Source organism: Cavia porcellus, unplaced genomic scaffold, assembly GCF_034190915.1.
Source record: "Cavia porcellus strain 051 isolate PalLab524CR breed Dunkin Hartley unplaced genomic scaffold, mCavPor4.1 scaffold_21, whole genome shotgun sequence".
NCBI lineage: Eukaryota > Metazoa > Chordata > Mammalia > Rodentia > Caviidae > Cavia > Cavia porcellus.
Window position 1 is genome coordinate 19,294,878 of NW_026947504.1, and position 18,778 is coordinate 19,313,655.

The 18,778-nt window shown below is 35.8% G+C and overlaps 1 protein-coding gene across 3 annotated transcripts in view; it reads right to left on the reverse strand.

Moving 5' to 3' along the window:
* Nucleotides 1-9,235: 9,235 nt before the first annotated feature.
* Adamts19 (ADAM metallopeptidase with thrombospondin type 1 motif 19) overlaps nt 9,236-18,778 on the reverse strand; it is a 234,747-nt gene continuing 225,204 nt past the window's right edge. For all 3 annotated transcript variants that reach the window (XM_063232406.1, XM_063232408.1, XM_063232407.1), the window contains 2 exons: nt 14,733-14,910; nt 9,236-10,817 (listed from right to left, as the gene is read on the reverse strand). In XM_063232406.1, coding sequence (XP_063088476.1) covers nt 10,666-10,817; nt 14,733-14,910 — 330 coding nt within the window. In that variant the 3' untranslated portion in view covers nt 9,236-10,665. The remainder of the gene's footprint in view (nt 10,818-14,732; nt 14,911-18,778) is intronic.

Below are 18,778 nucleotides of genomic sequence, written 5' to 3' on the forward strand. Positions count from 1 at the left end.
GTGCTTTACAAATAAATTTACTGGAGAAATTAATATATACTTAATATGACGGTTTATGCAATAAACACCAGTGTTTCCAAAATCAAGTGTATTATGTGTATGTGCATGTGCTTGATATTATCTGGATTTTTCTGGCTGTTGCCAGGATAAATCTAATGAACAAATATTTCTTAGACTGCTTGTTTTTTATAAAAGATTCTTTGGGGAATATCACACATCTTCAAGAAGAACCTTACTTGTCTTTGGCTTGTGATATTGGCAAGTGGAGACACAAACTTAGATCCAAATATATTTGATTAAGCCTTTTTCTTAGCCAAAGCATGAGGTAGGTGACATGACTTTCAGTTTCCTTTAGGCATCCTTTTAGACTCCTCTTGTGCCTGTGTGCCGAGAGGGTTTTTTATTATATAAGTTTATTGATACATTTCAAATATACACAATGATCACTTTCCCATAGGAACATTGCTTATGGATTATCTCAATTCCGCTTTTTTGCCCCAATGTCTTTTTCTCCATTCAACCCCTTCTTCCCTCCTTATTTACAAGAGGTTTGCTTTCATTTTTCTTTCTTTTCCATTTTTGCTTTTTCCTTCCTTCCCTCATCTGCTTTTCCTGCTTCTCTTTCCCAACTAAAGGCCATTTTCTTCCTATTTCATAAAACCTTGTATACATTCTGATCCTTATTTACACTTTTGGGTTCTCACATCAGAGAAACAATGTGATAATTACACATATGTGTTCATCTTTCCATTCACAGATTTAATCTCAGACTCTTCTTCCATTGTCCTTTTATCATCGCTGTGAAAATTGTTCTCATTTTTTTCACTACTAACTTTGAAGGTAACCTCTGTGACTGTGTTATGGTTTGAGAACTGATGGTCAACTTAACGCCAGCTGGATTCCCTCAGCATGCATTGAGAGATGATGCTCCATCTAAGGAGGGTTGCCAGGATAAATAGGTGGAGAAGAAAAGAGGTGAGGAGGGTTGAGGTGTTAAGGAGACATTGTGGGTTCTCCTGTGAGTTGCTGTCTGAGCTGTTGGTTCTCCTGGAGAAGCTTTGGTCCTCACATTGAGCATTGCTTCCTGGCTCTGGAGGGGAAGACATGTGCTGCTTGGTCTCCAGGATGAGCTTTGTCACGCTGCTTCCTGGCAAGTACCCGACTGTGCTTGTCGTTGGAGGAGCTGGGGGCCTCCGGGTCACTGAGGAAAGCTGTTGTGCCTTTCAGGACAGCCCTGCTCTTTGTTGTGAGAGTGACTTCTCGGCTCCAGCGTAGAACCCTCATCCCACTAGCAGAGCTCCTTCATCCTGCTGGCATAGACTTTCTGGCTTCCACCGCTGACCCTTGGGTCTTCCAGTCACGGATCCGTAAAAGAGATTGGCGTGAGTCCTTCTTTTGGCACTGGGCCTCCAGTTGGACTCGTGGAGGCATTGTCCTGAGCTCTGGATTTTTATCTGGACTCATGTGGGACATTGCCGTGGGGTTTAGGCTCTTGACTAAATAATCTATGTCTTTGGTGTTGCGGATAGATTTCTTGCATTTTCCTGTGTTAACTCCCAGTGACTATTATAAAAATATTATTAACTCCATGTCCTAATCCTAGTTGTTCTCTGTGTACAGCCCCGGACTACAACAGACTGCAATCAGGGACTCAGATGCTGTCCCTTCTTCATCTCCTGCTGCCCACACCATCATCTCAGGAAACCTGCATCTCTTCTCATGACTGGAGACATCCGTTCCCCTCTCTGCTGACCACCTTCTAATCATCTCTCATGGTCCATCACTGATACCCACCTTCATAAAAATGGTACACAATTGTCATGCTAGATATTAAATATTTTCCTCCTTTGAGACTTCAGAGCTATTTATTTAGAACTTTATCTTGCTGTCTTTTGTTGGACAATCTATTCTGTACTTTTATGAACCTCTATATTAGATGGTACTTTACAAAACATCCATCTTACTTTATGGCCCCTTTTATATGAGTTATGTCTGAAGATCTCAATGAAATCCTTTGTTCAACAGATAAGGACTTCTTTTGTCTCCCTGTCTCTTAAAATCAACTACTAATAGAATTGATAATCTAATTCAATTTAATTTTTAAAAACGATTGCATGCTCTGTCTTTTAATTTTCTGTTTCAATAAATCAGTGCCATGTGTGGGCTACTGCAGGGATATCCAGAGGCCAGCCTTTTCCCATGAGTCAGTGCTATTCACAGACTGCAGGGGAAGAGCACAAGAAGTAACCAAGAAGCAAGCCCTTCTTATAAATCAGCACCATGAGTGGGCCACGGTGGGGAAAGCCAGATGCCAGGGTCTTCTGAAACGTGGACTGGGAAACAAGAATAACCCCACTCCCCACGCCATGATCAGCTGATCCAGAGAAACACAAGCTGTGATGATAGCTACTGAGTGCTTGACGTGTTTAGTGTTCCACAGACTTTGCAGGTCTAAAGCCGGTAGTTTGATCGTCTATTCAGAGGATAACAACACGCAATGCAGCATCTCTGGGGGAATCTCCTTTTGAAGATGGTAGCCATTGTCAGTTCCCTATTATCTTGTTTTGAAGTCTTGTATCATTTTCATAGGTTTTTTTTTTGGGGGGGGGGAGTGTATTTTATTGTTTTGTTTTGTTTGATTTTATTGTATCTGATGGAGTGGGCAGCCATTTCAAAGATAATATATATTATGGTAGCCATTTTGTTTTGAAGGCTGTTATTGCATTCAGTATTATGTTTTTATTGGCTTTATTCTGTTCTGTTTTGTCTGATTTTTTCTATGGCTGAAGGTATCTGCAGCTATTTTGAAGACAAGAAGAGGCATTATGGTAACCATTGTTGATTTCCTATTGCTTTGTGAAATCACCTGTGTCACTTACACTGGTTTGTTTTGACTGGCTTTATTCTGTTTTATTTTGCTTGGTTTTATTCTCCTTTGAGATAAACATTTTTAAAAAATTTCTGTTTCACCCATGATCAGTGAAAAAAAGTGACATGCTCTATAGTTGTTTTGGTAGTTTATAATGCATAAACTCATATTGAAAAGTTATAAGATCTGCTTTGTTTCTGCTAGTTTTGTTTAATAGTTACTAAAGATATATTAGACTTCTGAATGCTAACCATGCAGGTAACAATTTACTCTTTCTTTATGATAAATTTTTATAAAAATATCATTTTCCCCTAGATTTGTTTTTTACTCTAAGTTATTGCTTTTTATACCAGGGGAATTGAAAATACAGAATTAAATATACATTTCACTATTTGAAAACTCTACATACTAATCCTTCCTAGCTTCCTCTCCTTTCAAAATTGTACCAAAAATCAACTGAAATATCTGAAAATATTTCCAGTTGAAAACCCCATACAGTGTCCAGATGTACAGTGGAGTTTCATTGCACTCTGAGTTTGAAAATCATTTGAATCACTTTGGCTACAAAGAAAATCTGCTATTAAACTTTATAAATCTTTAAGTATCTATTTTGAAATATTTTCAAAACTGAAAAAGGGAGGCAACCAGAGTGACTGAGAACACAGAACTTTGAGTCAGTGTCACACTATTTCTTACAACTAAATTTTTTATTGGGCAAGTTGTTGTATTTCTGTAAGCCTCAGAGTTTTTTTGGTTAAAACTGAAAACATTAATTAACAGTATCCTATACAGTTTCTGGTTGCTTTGCTGACACAAATACCCAATCACCCCAAGTTAGAATAGGAAAGGTTTATTTCAGCTTACAGTTTATAGTGCTTTCAGTCCATAGTCAGCTGGTTCCAAGGTGGAACACCATGTCAGTGGGGCATTGCCGGGAAAAAATATTTTAGGGACAGCGAAGCAGGAGCAGGTGGCAGCACATGGCAAATCTCCCTTTCCCTTTTGTTTCATCCAAATTACAAGTCTTTTGGGTGATGTTACCCATGCCCAGGGAGAGCTTCCCATTACCCACGTCTAAAACTATGCTAAACCAATCAGCAGGCTAATTCAGTTATTAAACCTTTAATTCATGTCACTTTCACACACTGTAGATCCAGCTCTCTCAGAAAAGCCCCACTTAATGAGATGAACATGTAAGGCTTGGTGGGAGGGCATCTGGATACAGGCTATAACAACAAAATTTTTGAGAGATTTGTTAGGTAAAGCGATTAACAGAAAGTTAAGCATATAGTAAGTACTAAAACTATTTACAGTTACTTTAAGAGCACGTAAAAGTAGATTTCAAGTGTCTGCTATAAAGTAATCTAAAAATACTCCAAATGTTAAAGGCATCTTGGTTATCTGTACTTTAAAAGCCAGCTATATTCTCTGTCACCTTCTTCTGTTTGTGATCTGGAGTAAAAATTCATCAAAAAAATGAAATAGATTTGTGGAGATAAATCTTTTGCAAATTAAAATGACCCAAGAGATGGAGGGAGGGGTTGGGGACAGAATTAAGATGTGTCATGCACACGCACTAACGTCCTACAATGAACACAATCACTAACACAGCTCTACTCATTGAGCTGTAATTATCAGTAGTGAAAGTGTTTCCATGGAATAGAAGTTTAAAAATGGAATTGGAAATTTGTTTACTGACATAACTAGATTTACAGAATTCAAACCTTAGTCATCCATGGAATGATATGACTATATTGTTACTTAAATTCTCTCATATAGTCACTTGAAGTACAATTCCTGTAGAAGGTAAGACACAGAATTACTGAGTATCTGTTGCATTATAATTTATTGAATCAAATAGGCAAATGACTATGGGATGAATTAGTTGCTTCCAAATGTTGAAAAACTAATAAAAAGAAACTAATAAGATAATGAATTGAAATTCACACGTCCAGGGCAGGTTTAAAACTAGAAACCTTCCATGACTATCTTAATTAACCACTATTAATCACTGCTAAGATTCCTGAGTTATTAATTAACCACTATTAATCCTGCTAAGAATCTCGTGAGGATAATGCAACTTTAATGTGTAGGAACTCAATGTCAGAATTTAACTAAGAGGCCATATGTTTATAATTGCCAAGCACACCCTGGTCAATTGTTATATTTTCTAAATCTGTATCTGGACTCAGTACCAGAATATCCAAGAATAACAAGTAAAAATTGTGATTTGTGAGGTGTTATCATACATGCCAAATAATTACAAGATTTTACTAATTCATATTGACTGAATAGGGGTGTTCCTTAAGGGTGTTAGATTAAGGTAGAAAAAAATGTTGGGATTAGCCTGAAAGTTTTGATACTAGTGTACTGGGGAGACTGAATCCAGAAATTCTGGATTCCATGTGCTGGTATATAATTTTAACATGATAGAAAACTAGAACAAATGGTGTCCTATGCTGTACAAAGTTGAGATGCCAGACCTTCCTAGCTCTAATGCATTATACAGGAAGGCATAAGAACATTTAGAAATATTTTTAATGTAATAGATGTGCTCACATAATTATCTGTTAGCGACCCTTCACCAAGGCTCTAAATAATACATTGTTGAACACAATGTATATGAAGACAATGTATGTATAGGAATCTTTAGAGAACTCTATTGATATTGGAATGATATTGGAAAATACTGCTATGAAACTGAGCCTCTTGAATCTCGTGAGGATAATGCAACTTTAATGTGTAGGAACTCAATGTCAGAATTTAACTACAGAGGCCATATGTTTATAATTGGCACACAGACAAAGGACAAGAGAATCAAAATGGTAAAGGGAATTGCTGTAGTCTAAATGTTAAGTGTCATAAGGTGGAGCTTAATACACGTTACCATAGTAAGAGATGGAGATTTTAGGAGGTGATTATGTCACAAAGACAGAGGATTAGCATCCTTACATCTTTTTAGGGATTTCCTTGTGCTTGCCATCTCATGAAGACACATTTAGAAGGCACTGCCTCTGAAAAATAGATCCCAAATCTCCTGATTTGAACTTCTAGAACTGTGATACATTTCTGTTTATGAACTTCAAAGTGTGTTTTGTTGCAAATGGACTATGACAGGAATGGTTTACCTGCAAAAGTTTTTAGCATTGGCTGATTGATTAAGGAATCCCCTGAATTGAAATATAGGAGTATTATACTAAAGCCTTGCTTGATCTGTAGTAGCATTATATCTTTGTGCTTGGTGAAGACAAATCACCACCCAGAGAACTGTGCACTCTTGTTCAGTTTCCATAGAGAGCTACTTCACAGACCCACACATCATTGAATAAAAGTGAGGCCAGTTCTCTTTGGGGTGGGATCAGTATACACCATTCAAAATTCATCCTGTCAATCTATCTTCCGGATTTCTCCAGAAGGAATTTTCATGCAAGAAAACTGTGTTTCAGTGAGAAGCAACTAATCAGTCTTTTTGGTGTTTATACAGTTACTGACACTGAACTGATAAGAATTTGTGAAAACATCAAAATGTCATTGTAGCATCATAGTCAGGGGAAGAGATTACTGAAGTCAGATAATTTCACCAAGTTGTGACATAAATCTGTCTCATAGTGGCCCCAAGAATCTCTGAATACACCTACTCACAGACGTTGTCCTGGTTCTACAAGGTATATTTGCCACATACATAGTCTGACACTGACAGAACTACCACCCGCCCCACTCAGTCTCCTCGTGATTGTGGAATTGAGTCTATTGCAGTTATAATGGCAGTGAAGGACCTCAAACTGTCTGATTCCTGAACTTAGAAGATGAATCAATACTGCATTACTGCAAGAATTTTAGAATGTGTTCTACCATCAAGGACCAGAAGGATGCAAGTGTGGTAATTTTTTTTTTTTTTTCTGTCCTGAAGAGTAGATGAATTTTGGAAAGTTATTTGGTTAACCACAATCAAATGGTGGCTCCAACTTTGACTGAGCTTCTAGATATATTACCAGAGCAAAAGAATCTATACAAGGTGGATGACAGAACAATTTTAAATCCACACCTTAGTAAAAAATTATCAATGGCCATTTAATCTAGAAATTACTTTTGTATCTGACCTTAAGGTCATATCAGTTCTCTAATTCACAAAATCCGTGATCTCTGCTACACTGCATTGGAGATTGTAGTGCTCTATTACATGGATGACGTCATGTTGGTTGGACCTGCTGAATAGGAAGCAAGAGCTAATAACATTCCCTAGACTCCCTAATAAGGTTCATGTGTGCCAATGAGTACGAATTAAATTACTAAAGACTTAGAAACATCACACTTTGGTAAAATTTCTAGGATTCTGTGACATACTGAAATCTGCCTTCTAAGATAAAGGAAGGACAAGATTGTAACTCTTGTCAATCCTAAGGACGAAGCATACGGTCCAACTGGACTGCTAACTCAAATGTATGCTTCGTTTGAAAATTCTGTTTTCTAAAATTGATGAAGGAATACTCCCAACACTTCTACTTCTGTGCAGAGCACAGAACAAGAGGAGAGTCTGAGGTCACACCTGCAAATGATGCAACTATTATTTGGGCTGGATGGCACAGCAGGTAAGGTAGCACTTGGAAAAATTAGTGGTGCATAATGGTCCACTATGGAGCTCTGACAGGCTCACACTGGTAAGTCATAGTGAGATATACGGGATATCAGAGCAAAGGTTGACATTTCTCTACAAATAAATACTTTGCTTGCTACTCAATCTTTCTGAACGCTTATTGTTTCATCCTTGATCTCCCAATTCCATGAAATATGGGCTAGGTCATTATAAATTGAGTGATGTGTGATATAACCATGCAAAGAGCAGAACAATACCCTAATCATCAAGGGTACAAGATCAGTCTCGGGCACATTTTGAAGGCAAACATAAATTCCATGAGGAACTGTCTCTCACTTCTAAACCTCCTACTGCTGCATTGTCTCCTCTGGCTCAACCCACACCTCAGGTCTCACAGAACATTTCTTGTAAACAATTGACTGGAATAGAAAACATCTGGGCCCAGGCTGCTAATCATTTTTCACAATAGACTAGCACCATGAGGAGCAGAAAGCTGTAGATCTACAGCTCCACAGATGGAGATGGCCTTACATGAGAGTAGTAAGGAAAATTATTTCAATTAGAAAGACTGTGCATCAGGTTATTCACTTTGTCTGAAAAAAAATGGTTGGAGATAATGAAATACAGTAATTCTTTGGCTATGGATAATAGGTTGGCTGTTTTGGCAAGGACTTGTAAGCACCATAATTTACAAATCATGGACAAGGAAGCTACAGGTAAGGAGTACGTAGACTGACCTTCTTGAGTAAGTTACATACTTATACTTCATTTAACTGCTCACCAATAGCACCCTCAGGACATAAGGACAGCAATTATTAGACGGATAAAATGATGAGACCTATAGGTGCTCGTCATTCTCTCACACCAGTCACCTATATTTCTGACCAATGGGCTCATGCACAAACAAAGTGCTGTGGGGGATGGAAATTATCCATGGAGTCTTCAACATGGCCTTCCATTCACCAAGGTCAACCTAGCTGAGGATTCAAACTAATGATAAGAGACAAAATATACTTTTAATTTAGCAGTACTCTTAGGAAAGTGGTTTTAGCTCACCTTGCTTGTAGGTTGACTACATTAGGCAAGGTTCCATCATAAAAGAGCCAGTGGCTTGTTTTCACAGACACAGTCACTATAAGTGTGGATTTGCCTTTTCAACATGCAATGCTTTTGTCAAAAGCATTACTTAACAATTATCTCATTTACTCTTAGTATTCCACATAATGTTATTTCCATCCGGAGAATTTAATAGCAAACAAAATGTGGCAGTGGGTGGTGCTCTTGTGAATCTCTCACCATCCTCTCAATTAGCCTGAAGCAGATTAATAGAGTGATGTGATGATGTTTAAAAACAGACTTAGTTCTGGAATGCACTGGGTGGTCCGAGGTAACATTTTAAATGTAAGATGTGTATTTCCTGAATCATTGACCAATGTGCGGTGCTATTTCTACTGAAATTCATAGATTCAAAAGCCAAGGGATCGAATTGGGAACGTCTCCTCTTATTATTTCATTTATGTTTTTACTCCTATTCACTCACCATTTTTCACTAGATGTGGGGATATAGGCTAATCTTATATCACTGTAATTAAAAGATTTATATATGAATGAATAATTTAAAAACAAAATTACTCCAAATTAATAAATTAAAATGGTTAAGCCATTACTGAGTAAAGTGTCAAACACTGTGAAAACGCTAAGATTTTACTACACATTCAAATTATTAAGTTTCCCTGTTATGTTTTTAGAACAAAAGACCCAAGGCTCCTGGGTTACAGACAAAGGACTTTATTACAGCAATCTCAGTGCTCAGAGAATCTGTATTTTTTTGTACTGGTTCTCTGAGCACATTTTATACCGGGTACAATGAAAACAGTCAGGTGATATCTGTACATGCAGTGAATTATAAAAGAGAAACCTGAAAATTTTTTAATAAGAACTAAGCACCTTTGCCTTTGTTTCAGAGAAACATTATTTTGCATGATGGTTCACTATACAAACATTCTTTAGAAGATAATGTGGAACAAAAGCAGACAGTGTCTTTTCTTGCCAACCCAGGGAAATGTGAGAGACCTCTAAAGAAGCAGCTCCCGAAAGGAAGTTTCACATATTTTATTGAAAAAAAAAAGTCTAAGAAATCATGTGAATCACATACAATATCTTCTCACAGGAAAAAAAATTTAAGTTGGCTTTCGAACATTTCACAGAATTGTAAAACTTTTTAATTTTAAAAGGAAAGTAATACAATGAAACTACCACAATATCATCCCCCTTTGTGCTTCCCTATACCTAGGAAAAAGGCTTAAAAGTATTTAGTAAATTTCATAATTTGCAATCTATGTACTATACTGTTTCATAAATCTGCTAAACAGATACAAAATATGGATGATGGAGCAATGTTTTCTTTGTTCAAAATATTTAAAGTACTAAAATCTAATGACAACATGTTAACATAATACACATTTTTGTAGGATGTTACCATTTCTATAACAGTTTCTCTACACTATATCAACAGTGCCATGGTGATTCAGTGTAAATCATTACAGTGTTTCATTGTTACAATACTTGTGTTCAAGTACAGGTTCATGAACATGATCAAAGTCTCTGTTTGACTTTTTCATTATAAAAACAAGGTTAAAATTACAGTAGAATTTTTCCACGGATGTCCCTAAATCTTAATCAAATTCATAATACATTCTCTAAAATTCTGTTCAACACTATGAGGTTTGTTATGTTTACACATCTCCTGCAGATTACAGAAAATGGGCTAATTCTGCAGCAGGACACCAAAAAACAAAATAACAAAAACCCAAAATATTCCTCCATGTGTAACTAAACTATAATGCTAAGGTAGTATATATACTGGATAACTCAATGGTATTGGTGGAGAGAAAGTAGCACCTTAGAGACAGCCCTAACTTAAACCAAAAAAAAAAGTCTAATGATCGCTTTTTGTTCCTTTTTATTGTAATTAGGTTATTAGAACCAACTTATTCATTCATATAAAATTATTTATGAAGCCTTATAGCATAGATCAAAATGTCTGTATAACCAAAACACCACATGGGATGTTTGACAGGCAAAAAATAAATTAATTTGATTAAATTATATGTAATCTGATAATATTTGGTCTGAAAATCACGCTAGTGTGTGTGTTTATAAATACTGTAACACAAAGAGCTGTGAGCCAGCAGGCCAGAGGTCAGCTCTTTCGCTGTAGCTTTTGAGCATAGAAGTCCCTGCAGGTCTCACAGCAACGCTGATACCACCGCATGTCCTGACACAGATTCTTCTCACGTATCACTCGACAGTATACTGGCCACTGATCTCCCAGGCATTTGAAAGTCAGAGCAGCTGTAAAACAGAGCACATAGATTTAAAATACCTACGGATATCAGAGCTGTCATTAGCAGAAACAAGATTTTAGTGATTCAAATGTTGGTATTTTGTGCACTTATTTTGATTCATTTATATAACCTCCTGGAATATAAGAACAAAAAAATCATATACATATACAGAAACCCAGGAGTACAGTAAATAAGCAATATCTTTACTTATTGTTATTGTGTACAGCTAAATGTTCTCCTAAAATGCATGCACAAATAGTGGTACCTTTGGAAGTTAATTGAATTATAGGGGCATTTTAGTTGACTTGCTCTTGGGAAATGGATCCTGGTTGGAAAGGTGAGACACTAGGGACATAACCTAGAAGGTCATATTTCTCTTCTCTGCTCCTCTGTTGACTGAATGCTTTCCCAAAGCCAGGAGATAAACAGCTTCCCCTCTGCTACATCCTTTTGCCAAGCCATTCTACCGTGGAATCAACTAACTATGGACTAAAAACTCTGCAATCTGTACCAAAATAAACTTCTCCTACTTTAAATTATAGGTGTCAGATATTTTATGCAAGTGGTAAGAAAGTAATAAGACAGGGTTTTGGTAGCAGAGAATTGGGTCATTGCTGTGACTTATTATCTGACCAAGTGGTTCAGAAACCTTTGGAACTGGTTTGTGAGAGGTATTTCGAAAGGTTTAAGAGATGCCAGCTAGAGAAATTTTAGAATGCCTTAAGCCAAGCTTAAAGGAGATTCTAGTCAGAGCTCAAAACACCAAAATGCTGATAAACTAAACTTAAACTAAATGCTGATAAACTAAACTAAAGTTTCATTGGAAATAAGGTCACTGGCAGTTGGGTTCCAACAAATGTGTGTTGTGCTTTGGTAGAAAATGTGTCTACATTTTTCTTCATGTTCTGAAACTTTGTGGGAGACTGAGACTTAGCACAGCAGACTAATTAATCAAGAAGAAAAATTAAAAGGCAGTCCAATGTTCGTGCTGTGACATGGTTATTCCTTGTTGGTTTTAGTGTAATATACTATGAGAAAAAGGGGGGAAAAAGTCCGTGTCAAAAGTTTTCAGCTTTGGCACAAAGCAACTTTCAGAAAAGACGAAATAGAGGAGAACGTGTTTGCTAAAATGATTAATATTAAGAAGTACTTTGTCATAGGACAATTGAAAATATAGCTTAAAGGCATCACAGTAATCAGTATTCTTCTTTCTAGTCTACCTTTCCCGTAGACACAAAGTTGCAAAGTAAAAGAGTTGTCATTAAGAAAAGTGCCACAGGATATCCTGTTGGAGAAGGAAAATGCAACTCATGGTACTGATTTCACAATAACCAATTTATAGTCCTCAGACATATAGGCATTCAGAAGCCAGCCAGCCATGATTCAAGGGCTGGATACTGCTGCAGTTGGTGAAAGACTTTGGTATCAAGAGCTGGGGATTTAGCTCAGCGGCATAAGTGCCTGCCTTGCAAGCAGGCAGTTGTGAGTTTGATCCCTGGTACTGATAAAAATGAAAAAAAAAAAAAAGAAAAACAAAAACAAGATGATACTTTGGTATCATCTACAAGGTGTTGGTTTCATAGGCATGCAGAATGCAAAAGTTGTGGGGTCAGGAAGGCTTCCATCCAGATTTCAGAAGAAGGCTTGGGAGGCCAGGTAGTATGCCCCTAAGGGAACAGTGTCTGAGTGAAGTGAAGTGAAATGAATATAGTGGAACTGTGATAGAAATTGTGAGTAAAGCTGAAACTATAGTGGAGACCTCAGAAAAATGAAGAAGCCGGAACATAGAACACTGCAAGAAAGCCACAGGAATGAGTAAAGCCAATCCAAAAGAAAAGGTATGAAATCTGCAATCAACAGCAATATTTCAGGGCCACAGCCACCTAGGCTGTTTGGAGTTCACATTTCATCAAAACTTGTCCTAGGTGCTGGACACTGAATGGCAGGTTTGCCTTCCTCTAATTTCATTGGTTGGTGTCCTCCCATTGTCCCCTCTCCCCACCCTGTGTCATTCTGCTGGCAGCACTTAACTTTCTTTTGATTTTTACAGAGGACCACAGGTAAGGGTTTCTCCTAACTCTCAGAGGAGATCTTGGCTTGAACTTTTCAGCAATACTGAACATTACTAAAATTAGGTACCTCGGATTCAATGTGTGATATTGCTAAACTTCAATATCCTTCAGTTAATCTCCTTTTGTATTTTGTTAGAGAAGATTAAAAAAGAAAAAAATGTATTCAATATAACCACCTTCATAAAAATGCAAATTTATTAGTACTGCTGAGTGAAATTACAAAGAAATGGAAAAATAAAAATATGCTCACACTTATTTCACATTCCTGGGTTTTTGCACAGCAAGTGTGTAAAAATCAAAGTTGTTCATCACAAATGATTGAAATTTACAGCTATACAGTGTTCAAAATGACACTCTGATATAGAAAATTATCTTGCGGATTTGACCCTGATGTTTCAGAAGGAACAGTGTATTCTGTCATGTATGTTGAGTCAGTCTTGCTGCGTTTCTTACTTTTACTATTATTCAGCTCAGTATTTTACTTTTAAAAATCTGAGATTTTGGGTCTGGGGATTTAGCTCAGCGGCATAAGCGCCTGCCTTGCAAGCAGGCAGTCGTGAGTTCGATCCCTGGTACCGATAAAAATGAAAAAAAAAATAAAATCTGAGATTTTTCAACCATTTTACTTCCACGATTTGGGTATACCTTAAAGAAATAATAAAGACTGAAAATGCAATTTTAGTGAAATTATTTATTTATTTGTTTGGTCCTGGGAATTGAACTCAGGACCTTATGCTTGCCAGGGATGTGCTGTGCCACTGAGCAATATCCCTGGATGAAATTCTAAATTCTTCTCTCAATCCATTATTTTCTGACAAATGATAGTTGGACTTACAGTAATTACTAGAGAAAAGGATTATGCAGTCACTGAATACATGGTTTGGGCGCATCTGCTTTAGGATTGCTAAATTTTGTTTTAATTAGTCTTATTCTATGTGCAATGATTATTTCTTAGAAATGTTAATTATTTGGCTTGGAAAAGAGCATTTTTATATTTCCATGAAGAGTCAAACTTTTCCATTTCACTGAATCTTATGCTTCAAAAAGTACATATGATAAATCTTGTTTTTTGGTAATATTATTCTGTATGATTAAAATTGGTCTCCTGTAGATTATAAAACTTAAAACTAAAGATGTGAAGCATAAATTAGCCCACTAGCAGCAGGTAGGAGTGCTGTTAAAAGCCACTAATTGTCACAGAAAGAAAGCCTCGTTCATTCATTAGTATTTATTAAATATGTACTGGCTATATCTATATAAAATACATACTTGGTGGTAGTTCAGATCAAATAACATGAATTGAGCATAAATGTGAAAGTATTTCATGGCATAAAACTACATAAGTATCAAAATACCAGTAGTATCTGAAAATATATTATTCAGTCTTCCAAGATGATCATCAAAATACTTTTTGTTCAATGGTATGGATTTATACACCCATTCTTCACGAAAGTTCTTTTTAAAATTTCATGACTCTCCAAAAGATAATTTGTTTCCAGGATCACATGGAAATCTATTAACCATGGAGATATACTACAACCTCACTGTCCATTCTGTCATGGGTCTGCTCTGAAATTAAAACTTTGTTCCATTCTCTAATCCTTTACGACTTCCAGTGTCATGTGCCCAAGATTGTATTTCCAGGACCTGGTTCTTAGTGAACATCTTCAGGAATCAAATAGTTTAGGACTTTGTTTTACCCACAAGGCCATTTAGACTGAACCATATTTAAACAGATCCAGATAGAGCTACGTAACTAGCATACCTCTCAGATTTTAAAGTTATATGCAAAATAGGAAAAGTCGCAGGCATTTCTCTTACTAAAACTACCTACGTGTTGGTCGGCTTACCCAGTCTGGGTGATGTTATTGTATTTACATTAATCTTCTCATTGCAAGGCTGAAGGTGACATGGCCTGTACGCTGCAGGTTTTTCTGATGAAAAACATTCATTTCCGTGTCTTCCTGTGATCTTATGCATGCACTGGATAACGCGGGACTGCATTCCTTTGCCACAGGTAATTGAGCACTAAGAGAGAAAGAAAGTTTGTTAAGATTTCTTCTGCTGTTTTCCTTTCTTAGGCTGTGAGCCGTCTTCTCTGTATATTTCTCAAACATGAGCAACACCATACGGAGTTGATGTTAAACAATCAGAAAGATTAACACCGATGCTCTTAGCTTGGGCATCAACAATTCCTTTGAGAATCTCCAGCTGGCCTAGAGCAGAACTTGAGGGGTGGGAGCTGAAGGACACTAGAGGCTCAGGAAGGGAAATGAAAGTTGAGCATGTGACTTGAAGGAATGAATGATACCACCCTGCTTTTTGTCAGGCAGTTCTCCAGGGTCACGTTCCTGGTTTGTACCAAACAATTGATTTATTATTCTTTATGTTAGACACATATTCAAACTGTGGAGCTTAATCTTTGTTTATGTCTCTCATATCTGGTTGGCCCTTTTAATTGTTCTGGGCTTAAAATAGGTAGCAACATGCACATTTATCAACTTGATATATTTATTAACTTGATATATTGTTAAGATAATTCCTCTTTCTTGGAAGAGTACATGACATTCATGTTATGCTGATAAAAATATTCAAAACTTGGGTTTCTCTAGTAAAATGCACTTGTAGTGGATTCCTTGCTCTTCAGTTAAGTATAGTTTATATTCAATTCAAGGATATTTGTTTTGGTAAGAAGCATATTTGTTACATAATACTTTTTTACAGAGAACATTCTTGAACACATGTATAACATTATTTTTAATTTGTGACACAAAGTGATGCTAATTTAAGAAAATAAAATTAAAATTTTGTTAAAGATGCTCATTAGTTCTTTTTACTCAAATAAAATCTTAGTACATGATATTCTAAGTGAAAATTGCTAAATTCTTTCCAATAACCGTCTTTTAAATATACAGACTATTGAGATTTCTAGTGTTTATAATTGTCTCTATATAAATACTTATAAAGATCACATTCTCTACGGTATATTTCCTCTTTTGTGAGAACTAACAGGCTTATCTCTTCTTGTCTTCATTTCCCTAAGGATTTGTACAAAATCTTATTTCCTTCACACCAAGTCTATATTACTTAAATTGTCTTTAATTCCCTGTCTTCTAGTGAACCGCATATTAATTTGGCATGTAACAATTAAAATTTGTTTACATATAGACTCTCTCCTCATACAAAAATCATTGGTTCACCAGGACTTGTAAGATAAAACTCGGTACACCAGCGTCTTTGGACTATCATTTATCCACTTCATTACTACTATTATTTGCTCTTTCTGAGTCTCTCTATGTGGTCTAGGCTGGCCTTGAACTTTCAGTGCTCTTTCTGTCTCTGCCTCTCAAGTGCTGGATTACAGGTGTCCACTACCACACACCCAGGTCTACTTTCTTATTAAAAACCATATGTTTTATTATAGACTAATCAAGCCAATGCAATTTCTTTTCCCAGTTCTACAGTTGTGCTCATATTATTCATTATAAAATGCCTTGCTTCTTTTAAAAGCACAATCTCAATTTCATTTCCTTCATGAAAACATCTGTATCATCCCAACTACCTATGCACATTTATGTAATATTTACTGTTTACTCACACATTGAGACTACAACTCAGGAGAGATTTTTTTTTTAAAAAAAACTGGATACACACACATATATTTATTGCATACATAAATGCATAGCATTTCTAAGTCAGTGATATCATATGGGATCTAGTAGTCTGACTTAAAACAAGCAAACAAAACCGTTGATTATGCAATACAGCCTGAATGTGGAAATTACTGATCAAAGTATGTGCACTGCTTTTAATAACTAATTTGTATAGCTTGTTATCTTTAAATATTACCTTTTGATGCATCTAGTTTTCTGCTCAGTTAGATGGTAACTAGGACTAAGCCTGTCTACCTGTCACATTCACTAAAAAAAAAAAAAAAAAAAAAAACAAAAACTAACCATAAAATAATGGAATTTTATTCTGACATTATTAACATTAACATGAATCAGCAGATTACTGATCTGCTTTGTTTTGTTTCGGTGTTTTTGAGGGAGTTTTTGGTATGTTTTCCAAGCTAGTCTCAACCTGCTGGTCTCACGTGTCCCTCCCCTTCTTTCTATAAATAGCTGGGATTATAAGCATTTGCCATCATGCCTGGTTAAGTGATCTTCAAAGTTTTAATTTTTAAATATTTCTGCATAATATTCTTTTTGTATCTGATGAATTATTGACCTTCTATGAGAACTGACCATTTCATCTGGTCTTAGAAACCTCCATGTTAGTAGCACTTTATGACATGAGCATAGTTATCTAAACAAAGACATCATGCATCTTAGAACTGTTTTTTCAAGAAATGCAAACTAAACTAAACTAAGAGTTTTAAATAGATGAATCTGCCAGGTGTTGTGGTATATGTCTGTAATCTCAGCATTCGGAAGGCTGAGGCAAGAAGACTGCAGTGAGTTCAAGGCCAGCCTGGACTACATAGTGAAACCCTGTTTTAAAAGAAAAAAAAGATGAATTTAATCTGATAAGATAAAAAATGTCCTCAATATTTCAAAGTAACCCAACAGTCAGTCATAGCCTGGTCTTGATTATTGCATTTAATTCTCCATAGTTAAATCCAAGGATATGCAAACAGAAGTAATGTATCATTGTTTTCAGAATATCAAGAATGAAATAAGAAGACATATGATAATTCAGAATTATATGATATTAACAGATAATGGCTGAATAGTTCCTTTCATGAAAAATTGGAAAACAAAAGAAAACATGTTGTTACAGTCCTTGTATAATTAAGATTCATAATTATTTGGGCATAACCTGAAAATAACTGTATTATTGAAGAAATAATGAAAGTTTAGTAATTGGTTTTACTACAACAGTATCATTACTGCTTTTGACACTGATAGAAAAAGTGTCATTATTAAATTAAATTTTATAGTAGCTTTAATGCATAATTTTTCTAATGTTTCAATAATAAAAATCAAGATCTTACCAGTAGTACTAATCGTTTTTTCATAAAATATAATTCTGTAAAACTTCTATTACAAGTATGTGAAAAATAAACTGATATTTGAAATGGAAATAATAAAATTGCAAGATGTCTGCTAAATGAATTCTTATTTTATTGCAGAAAACAAACTCAAGAATGATCATAATTTTCCTGGGTTGATAACTGGGCATATATAATTCATTGTTTTATCAAATGACATCAGTATGATTTAAAACCAACATTTTTTTACTAAACAGTCAAAATAATTTTGGCCTCAAAATTAGTATACCTGACTTTTAATACTACATCTAGCAAGTAATATACCTGGGGCTTATTTTTCCTTTGTGGTAAGTAAGGCCACGCATCATAGCCACAGATTTTGGTCTAATTTCTGTTGAAGTAAAAACCTCCAAATAATTAATTATTCTATATTATATTGTAGTTTAGAAATAAGAGCGAAGGCTAATCTTATTCAATGTGCCACCTAACAGTGATGAGACATAATTTATAATAAAAAATTCCTCAAAACTGTAATCTGTGGCAATGTCTCTGAATACTCCATCATTTATCAAGTTTTCTAATATTTATTGATTACCACTAAGTTCAGAGTCTTCTGCAGAAAATAAAAAATGGGCCAAGGATACAGGTCAGTGGCACAGTGCCTGCCTGGCAGGTGTGAAGTTCTGAGTTTGAGACCCGGTACCAGAAAAAAAAAAGAAAAGACAGCAGAGATTGTTTATACTAGCACTCTGAATCTCAAGTCTTAGTAAAAATTTGTGAACAAACACAATGACATATAATAGATTTAGAATCAGATTACTAATTGCTGTGGGGATGGACAATTTCATCCAATTGTTTAATATGTAAATAATTAGTTGTACTAAAAAGCGACTCTTTCCTGAT